The sequence below is a fragment of the Mya arenaria genome, chromosome 8, assembly GCF_026914265.1.
Source record: "Mya arenaria isolate MELC-2E11 chromosome 8, ASM2691426v1".
In the NCBI taxonomy this organism is placed as follows: domain Eukaryota; kingdom Metazoa; phylum Mollusca; class Bivalvia; order Myida; family Myidae; genus Mya; species Mya arenaria.
This window is the reverse complement of record NC_069129.1, coordinates 23,857,083-23,867,115: the sequence shown is the minus strand read 5'-3', so window position 1 is coordinate 23,867,115 and position 10,033 is coordinate 23,857,083. Positions and strand designations below refer to the sequence as shown.

Genomic DNA, 10,033 nt, shown 5'->3' with positions numbered 1-10,033 from the left:
CTGAAAATGGAACATATAAGTTATTTGGGCTTTTACTTACATGTAGACCACCCAATCTCAAACAAAGACAACGATAATACCTCAACTTTGATAAAGACAAGCTAACAAGCACTAAATCGCGCTCGACTATGCTGTGCAGCATTGTCTTGAAAGTGAATACAATAATGATGCAACATGTGCCTGTCAAAAGCAATAAAAATATTTAAATTAAAAAGTATACAAGAACAGTGATGTGACAAAACCAGGTTTTCAAGGATTGGCAGAAGAGATTCAGTTTTAACTGATTTCTTCTATTTTTTGTAACAGTGACTGACCTTTCTCCTTTTCACTATTTCTTCACCATTTTAAATTTTCTTCACCATTTTAAATGAAACATAGCCCAGTATACGGCTTTTATGGAGCCCCGCCTTCAATCTTTTACAGGGTTTGATTGAGACTTTAGTTTCTTAAAACACTTTGACAAACCTTTTCACAAAACGTTCGTCTGACAGAGCACTGTCAAAACATTATTATGGAAACAGGTTGTCCAAGTGTTTGATGAAACATATCATCTTATCAAACTCCGGTAATAAAATGGAGGCGGGGCTCTTTTAGCGCCATAAAATGAGCTGATATATATGGGTACCTTTCTTTTTGCTATCAAAGAAAAAAATAGTTGTTCCCATATATTAACAAGCTGTATTAAACAACAAAATTATATTCAGAAAATGCCAGGCATTTACGACTAACTTTAAATACAGTGTGTGTCTTTCAAAGCATTGAAAACATATCATCTCCCCGCAAGTTGAACCAGTTTTCATGATATAATTATATAGGTTCTTTTATTTGTGTAATATAAGAAACTTTTTTCGATTTGTTGTTTGTAAAATGCCAAGAAATAGATCTCTGAGAATTTGTATAAAATATATTGTCACTGAAAACAAGAGTGCTAGACTGGCCTTATATTCAATACTTTGACCAGCCAGGAAATAGAGATCTAAGAATTTATATGCATGGCTACTATCAGGAGCGTGCATGCATGCGTGCGTGCGTGCGTGTGTCCTTCGAACCACTGAAGAAAATCATCTCACCGAAAAAAGAACAACTGAACATTTAATTTACATAATTATTTAGGTTCTTTTTATTTCGTATTTCGATTTTATGTTTATAAAATGCCAAGAAATAAATATCTATCAGTAGATTAGATTAGAGTATTAATTAGGACACTGAAAGTGTGTTAGTCAAGCTTATATATATATATATATATATATATATATATATATATATATATATATATATATATATATATATATATATATATACATTTGAGGCGGAAAAGAGAAACCATGCAACTGATAAACCTGTCAAGAAATGGTCTGAACATTTGCTGAAATTATTAGTAGATCACTTATTTCTTTTCACGTATTAATGCACATTTTATAGTGGGTAATGGGCCTCTGCTGACAGAAATTGGTTATCTCAATTTACATGCATTTGGCCAATTTCTTTTTATTTTTTTTTAGTTTCGATTTCATGCAAAATTTTGTTGCATCAAATCAATTATATTAAATCTTAGCATTCCATAATTGACAAAAAGTCAGAAAAAACAACATTGTTTAATGTCTGAAATCATGTCCTTACCTTCGACTACCGTATTTTCCGGCCAATTTTGCCCATGAATTTTGGTGTTTTTATATACAATACACCTTTATAAGACGCAATCAGTTTTTAGAACAAATCCAGCACTTCAATTTCTACAAATCCATGGTGATGTTCTAGAGAAACAGTCATTTATCAACTAAATTTGTTAATTTGCTTGACGAAAAATCGCCGATTTTCTTGGCAACTGTGAGCTTATGTAGTTAGGTTAATAATTCAACAAGTAAACGTGAATATGGATTTATTTTACGTTTTTTATTTTATTATTTATAATTTATCATTATTCTCGTAACAATTAAAGTTTCATTCATATTCGTAGTGAATTCAAACATTTTGGTCATTGTTTTAAGATTCCCAAACGACGATTATGGATTATTATATTTTTTTCGATCGTATGTTATTTTCTTACCAGCCTAGACGAAATCCTGGCAATCGAATGATATATTTTATGGTATCCGACCGACCAATTTAATTAAATACAAAAACCATAGCCACGCGCCTTTGATCTTATTACCGCTTATGCTCTGACATCACAAATTGTAGCATTTGATCTGCAGCCGACACATTCCTATAAATGTTGTTACAACTTTTGCAGGTTTTTGTTTGGATATATCATTGATGGGATTTTAATTAGGCGAAATAAATAACCATTTATAACTGCGGATAAATTAATGTAACAATTAACAAGAAACGCCGCAATGCAACGAAACCAGGTTTTTAATGATTGACAGAAGAACTTCAGCCTGTGTCTGTTTTTCTATTTTTAGTAACAGTGACCTTGACCCTAGGGACCCCAAATGCACTCCATTGAAAGGTATCCATAAACTCTTCCTTTATACCAAGTTGTGTCAGGATATGTCAACCCCAACTTAAGTTATTCAGTTTCAACCATTTTTCTGTTTTAAGTAACAGTGACCTTGACCTTGAATCTAGGGACCCCAACGCAATCCCATGAAAGGTATCCATAAACTCTTCCTTTATACCTGGATAAGTCAAGATATGTAGACCCTGTCTAAAATTAATCAGTTTCAACTGTTTTTCTATTATTAGTAACAGTGACCTTGACCTTGAATCTAGGGACCCCAAAACGCAATCCCATGAAAATATCCATTAACTCTTACTATAGACCAAGTTTGGTTAAAATATGTCAACCCTAACTAAAGATATTCAGTTTGAACCATTTTTCTATTTTTAGTTACAATGACCTTGACCCTAGGGACTCCAAATGCAATCCCATTAAAGTATCCATAAACTCTTCCTATAGACCAAGTTTGGTCAAGATATGTCAACCCTAACTAAAGTTATTCAGTTTCAACTGTTTTTCTATTTTCAGTAACAGTGACCTTGACCCTAGGGACCCCAAACACAATCCCATGAAAGGTATCTATAAACTCCTTCTATTGACCAAGTTTGGTCAAAATATGTCAACCCTTACTAAAGTTATTCAGTTTCAACTGTTTTTCTTTTTTTAGTAACAGTCACCTTGACCTTGACCCTAGGGACCCCATACGCAATCCCATGAAAGGTCTCCATAAACTCATAAACTCTTCCTATCGACCAAGTTTAGTCAAGATATGTCATCCCTCACTAAAGTAATTCAGTTTCAAACGTTTTTCTATTTTTAGTAACAGAGACCTTGACCTTGCCCCTAGGGACCACAAACGCAATCCCATGAAAAGTACCCAAAAACTCTTTCTATAGACCAAGTTTGGTCAAGATTTGTCAACCCCTACTAAAGTTATTCAGTTTCAACCGTTTTCTATTTTTAGTAACAGTGACCTTGACCTTGACCCTAGGGACCCCAAACGCAATCCAATGAAAGGTCTCCATAAACTCTTCCCATTGACCAAGTTTAGTCAAGATATGTCATCCCTAACTAAAGTTATTCAGTTTCAACCATTTTTCTATTTTAATTAACAATGACATTGACCTTGAATCTAGAGACCCCAAACGCAATCCCATGAAAGGTATCCATAAACTCTTCCTTTATACCTGGTTTGGTAAAGATATGTTGACCCTGACTAAAATTATTCAGTTTCAACTGTTTTTCTAATTTTAGAAACAGTGACCTTGACCTTGAATCTAGGGACCCCAAAACGCAATCCCATGAAAGTATCCATAAACGGTTCCTATAGATCAAGTTTGGTCAAGATATGTCAACCCTAACTAAAGATATTCAGTTTGAACCATTTTTCTATTTTTAGGAACAGTGACCTTGACCCTAGGGACCCCAAATGCAATCCCATGAAAGGTATCCATAAACTCTTCCTATAGACCAAGTTTGGTCAAGATATGTCAACCCTAACTAAAGTTATTCAGTTTCAACTGTTTTTCTATTTTTAGTAACAGTGACCTTGACCTTGACCCTAGGGACCCCAAATGCAATCCCATTAAAGGTATCTATAAACTCTTCCTGTACACCCAGTTTAGTCAAGATATGTCATCCTTAACTAAAGTTATTTAGTTTCAACCGTTTTTCTATTTTTAGTAACAGTGACCTTGAACCTAGGGACCCCAATCGCAATCCCAGGAAAGGTACCCATAAACTCTTTCTATAGATCAAGTTTGGTCAAGATATGTCAACCCTTACTAAAGTTATTCAGTTTCATAGGTGAGTTTGACGCCGCCCGGCCGCCCGCCCGCCCGCCTGAACAACGACGTTCGCCATTCTAATAACCAGGTTTCACTATGTGAAAACATGGTTAATAAAATGGGAACCTGGCAGTTAATCCTGAAATGAAAATTTATTCTCCGGTGACAGAGACAGACAAACAACGAAATGAATGACGATATTTATATTTTTTACTTTTATGTCTAAAAAAAGAAAAGGGTCGGCGAGGGAAAAAAAGGTCGGTCGGGTCACCGGAAACACAGGTATTTTTTTTACCTAAACACTAAGCTGTGGAGTGAGGATATGAGCCAAAATCTAGAAACCTGGCATAAACTGTAAGACTGATAAGTAATTGTTACTTTATTTTTGCGGAGCAATTGAAGAATGTAAAACATGTTCATAACTTATATCTGTTGTGACAAATTGAATGCAGGTAGCCAACATATTTAATAAGGTTCTCTTGATCGCATGATTTTTAAGACTGCAAACACAGCTACTTGTTTCTTTTAGATCCAAGCAATGCTGTTCTGACAGGGTTCCCAAATTTTTCTGCAAGTAAAATTCCAGACTTTTTCAAGGATTTTTTTGCAAATTCCAGACTTTCTCTCAACCTTTTTCACAGTAATTACAACGAAACATTTCAGTGAAATATTGTTTACATTTTCACATCTTAAAAATAACTTATTTGCCATTATCAACATTTATTAAACAACTTGTTAAATGACATCAAATGTCATTTTCAAAGGGTTTTATTCTCAAAAACAAAACCTTTCACTTTCTGAACTTCTTAGACATTTATTGAACAACATGATTAACCTTAAGCATGCTGAATACTGTTGGCCTCTGTGAACAGTGTAGACACAGATTAGCTGGCATGATCAGGGTTTAGGCTATTTGTATTTGCTACTTGGAAACTTAAAGGCTTACCTACTATCTGTGCATAGAACATTGTGGTCCCTGATCAGCCAGCATGGTTTGGTACCGGTTGATCTCCGTATACAATACCAATTTTCGTAATTGGTGGATAAATGCATGCTTAAGGTAAATATAATCAAATATCACATTAAAAAAGTTTTACTCTCTGAACAAAAACTTACTTTCTGAACATTTTTTTAAGCTGTACCAACTTATTTCATTTTTTGTCTTAGATAAATTTTTGACGTAAATATCTGCAAACCAACAATAAAAGATTGCCAACAAAAGATCAGATCGCTGATAATTTCATATTTCTGTTCGAAAATTTATGTTTTATGGTTTATTAACGGTTAAAGAAATATACATAAAACACCAATTTTTTATCTTAAATATAAATATCTGTAATCTATCTTTTTGCCAGCAGTCTTAAATAATTGGTTTTCATTGAGTTTTGCCAAAATTGGCTCGTTCAAAGACAAAAGTAAAAAAGTTGTCAAATTGTTCAATCTGTGAGAGGGAAGCTTTAAACATTTATTGTACAACTTGATCCCATAACATCCAGTGTCATTTTAAAAGAGTTTAACTCTCTTTAAAAAAAAATACTTGCATCAGTGAGCATAGATTCAGCTATATCTGAACATCAATCTTCATCAATCCATGTTCTTCGCTTCAACCATGGGTGAAAATGCAAAATAAGTGACTTTTTTGCACAAGTTTAAAACTATTATGATGTCTACTGGCCAAAGAACTTTGGTCTTCTCAATGTCTATAAATACGAGCAAGGTCAGTCTCAAGGCATGATCATTCATAGATTCACACTTGAATAGCAAATATTTGTCCGGCTGTGTAGCACTTCGCAGACTAGCAAGATCATTGCAATTAGCATTCATGTATGTTATTGACAGCGTATCTCAAGTTTATTTTATTGTAGATTAAAAAGATCGTTGTATATAGCACCCACGATTCTTACTGACAGCGTATATAAAGCGAATCCCGACAAACTGCAGCCAATTTTTCGTTTAAAATAACTTTTAAATGCAGACGGCAATGCAGACACAGCTACTATGACAAATAAACGCTTGCATGTGGTAACAGAAACCTTCTTAGTCTCGATCATTCAGCCGCTCTGATCAGAGTCAATTCAATACAGAACAGTGTCAGATGCAAGCGTCTTGGTGATCGAAACTACTTACTTTTACTAGGTTTGTACCCAAAACGGTTCAAACTTTTCCCGGCTTTTTCCCGATTTTTACCTATAATCGCAAAATTCAAGGCATTTTCACGACCGGGAACAGACTTTTCGATATTCCCGACTTTTTCCCATTTTCCCGGTAGCGTGGGAACCCTGGTTCTGTCTTTAAAAATCAGCAGAAAGGTTTGACTGAAAAGGAGATAGTTAAACTTTGTGCATTTTCAACATTTCCAGGTGAACAGCTTTGCCAATATGTTCCAAAGCCAAAAGAAAATTCTGTGTTTATTATGGATCTTCAAAAGGTTAAAGAAACAGATTAAGTTTGTGGTGATAGCGGTTGCTATAACAGTCATTCAAGTCCTTCAGTTGTAAAAAAGTAACAGCAACGGGCTGTAATGTGCAACATATAAAGACCATATCTCGAAGGAAGTTATTACAAAATGATCCAATATTGTCTGAAAGCAATGTTTATACAATTAAAAGAAAATATAGTGAGAGAATAGATCGAGTTGGATTAGGAAAAATAACAAGAATTATAAGCAATGTATACTCATGTTATGGTTCAGAAATATATGCTGAAATTCAATACTTGGGAGTAGCAATACCATCAGGTGTTGGCCATTGCAACGCCATCGATAAGAAAAGACTATGTCCTCAAAAAGCCTTCTGTTTTTGACCGTGAAAAACAACTTCGGCAGCATGAGCCACCAAGGAAAGTCATTTCTTTGATAGAGAAAGAAAAGGGGGGCCTTATAAATATGGCATCCTCAAGTGACGGTCCTAGAGATAGAAACTAACTATATAATTTGAAAAAAGTTAGACAATTTTCGAAATACAGGACCAGTGATCTCGCCAAATTTCACAGAACTTATAGCAGACATGGACGTAGGAAAGTTTGTAAATGTAGACTTTTCATTTCATTCAAAAGAAAACAAGCAAATTTGTTGAATTGATATCCCCCGCCTGATTTGGCTAAGATAAGGAACAGAAATCAATTGTTGGTGAAATAATTATACATGAGTTTGAGTTTGATTGCAACTGTTTGAAATAAAAAAATATTGTATATAATGTAGCATTTAGAACTGACCAAGAAACCTAGTTTATGACTCCATGTTACCCAGTTCCAAACTAATCTTGTTACCCAGTTCCAAACTAATCTAAGATTTCATCAAGGCAAACATTCTGATCAAGTTTAATGAAGATTGGTCCAGATATACTGCAAAAAAATATAGCCTCTAGAATGTCCACAATTGTTTTTTTCAGATTTGACCCAGTGACCTCATTTTTGACCCCACATGACCTACTTATTTCAAACTATTCCAAGATTTCATCGAGGCAAACATTCTGATTAAGTTTCATGGAAATTAGAGCAGATGTATTGCCTCTAGAGTGTTTCCAAGATTTCTGTAAGAAATTACCTTGTGACCTTGTTTTTGACCTCATGTGACCAATTTTAAAACTCTTGTAAGATTTTATTAAGGCAAACATTCTGACCAAATTTGAACATAACTGACTATTCAATACCAATGTTTGGTTTGGGACACAATTTTTCAAAGAGTTCACCTACTGACCTGGTTTCTGACCCCATGTGACTCAGTTTCGAACTATTCAACAACAATCAAGGAAAACAATTTGATTAAGTTTCATGAATATTAGATTTCCTCTAGTGTGTTTCCAATAAAAAAATTAAGATTTGACCTTTTGACCTTGTTTTTACCCATATGACCCACTTTTAAAATGCAGCAGAAATTTAACCCAAGAGAACATTTTGATCATGTTTGAACATAATCTGATCAATTACCACCATAAAATAGTTTCGGACAAGATTTTTGAAAGATTTGAACTAGTGACCTAATCTTTAATCACATGTGACCCAGTTTAAAACATGTCCAAGAATTCATCAAGGAAAACATTCTGATCAAGTTTCATGAATATTAAACCATACAAAATGCCTCTTATGTGTTTCAAAGATTTTTCTAAGATTTGACCTAGTGACCTAGTTTTTTACCTCATGTGCCCCACTTTTCCAAGCGGTCCATATTTCATCAAGGGGTACATCAAGACCAACAGTTGGAACATAATCCAACCAATCATTTCCATTCCGGACAAAAAACGTAGATTTGACCTAGTGACCTAATGTTCGATCATATGTGACCCAGTTTTAAAGTCCAAGATTTCATCAAGGAAAACATTCTGATTAAGTTTTATGAATATTTGACCATGTATAATGCCTCTAGTATGTTCCAAATTTTTCTTAGATTTGACCTGGTGACCTAGTTTTTGACCCCACTTTCTTAAGTGGTCCATATTTCATCAAGGGGTACATCATGACCAATTTTGAACACTTGACCAATCATTTAATACCATGATATGGTTTTGGACGAGATTTTTCAAAGATTTGACCTTGTGACCTGACTTTCGATCATAGGTGACCCACTTTTATTTAAGACCAAGAGTTCATCAAGAAAAACATTCTAATTAAATTTCATGAATATCTGACCATGTATGATGCCTCTAGTATGTTACAGATTTTTCTAAGATTTGACCTAGTGACCTAGTTTTTGACGCCATGAGACCCACTTTTACAAGTGGTCGAGATTTTATCAAGGGGAACATTCTGACCAAGTTTGAACATTTTCTGGTCAATGCCTACCAAGATATGGCTCCGGACGGACGGAAGGACGGACAACGCCAAAAATATAACCCCTCTCAAAACCTTCGATGGGGGATAAAAATGATACATCCTAATACATTTGCATTGACTGATACTGCTATTACTTGGACACAAAAGTATTGTGATCCTTCAAGCAGCTCAAAATCACTGCCAGGAATTATTATGACTTATAAAGTCGGCCCATTTTATACCTTATGTTTGAGTTTTCCTCATCCCCATTTAGTCAACAAAAATAGCAAACAAACGAACCCCCTACGGTGTTTGATGTTATGATGACTAGCACTGTTCGTAAGGAATTGGATTATCGATACTTAGCACATCAACTAAAATCATGTGGTTTAAAGAAGCTGATATAAAATTATGGGGCTGACGGAGAGCTCGCTTAAAGGAAAGGATTGAAAGCTGTGAAGAGGAGAAAAAAAATTAAAGATAAAATTAATCATGATTAAGAAGACATGCTGTCTAATAAAAAAAAAATCAACTACAGAAACTGCAGATTGTCCCCATGAAATCAAATCAACGTTCCTGAAATCAAAACGAAAAGAAATAAGAAATGAAGCTGGTTTGGGAAATCCTCCTCATAAATTTGACAAAAAAAAGAGCAGATTCTATAAATAATGTCGTGAAAGAATCAATTGGTGATCAGTATGAAGATCAGTCAGCTTTCCACAGTTGAGTGCATGAAAATGTAGTCATACTACATTAATAACCACCTTAAGCGCACATGTAAATGCTTTTCGCCAACATTGCTTTCACAAAATCGTAATAAGATTTTGTTCTCAGCATAATTGATGATAAACCATAATAAATCTTTGCAAACAATTTTACTTGCATTAAATGCATATTAACATGAATTGAATATTAATCTGCTTAACCTATGTCAACACTGTCTGATTAATTTTATTTTGGGCCGTAGGCCTTGCATAACGGCCATAAGACCATATTTGATTTTTGCGATGAAACTAAATGTATATTGCAAGCTGATATGCCTGTGTAGCTTGGA

General features: G+C 34.4%; 1 protein-coding gene across 2 annotated transcripts in view; it reads right to left on the bottom strand.

The window, feature by feature from the left end:
- Positions 1–10,033, bottom strand: part of LOC128242753 (uncharacterized) — a 30,154-nt gene that overhangs the window by 2,961 nt on the left and 17,160 nt on the right. The window contains exon 8 of one of the 2 annotated variants that reach the window (XM_052960029.1): positions 5,093–6,545. The exons of the other annotated variant lie outside the window; for it this stretch is intronic. Coding sequence (XP_052815989.1) covers positions 6,529–6,545 — 17 coding nt within the window. The 3' untranslated portion in view covers positions 5,093–6,528. Of the gene's footprint in view, positions 1–5,092; positions 6,546–10,033 lie in introns of those variants that run through there. 2 annotated transcript variants of the gene reach the window in all.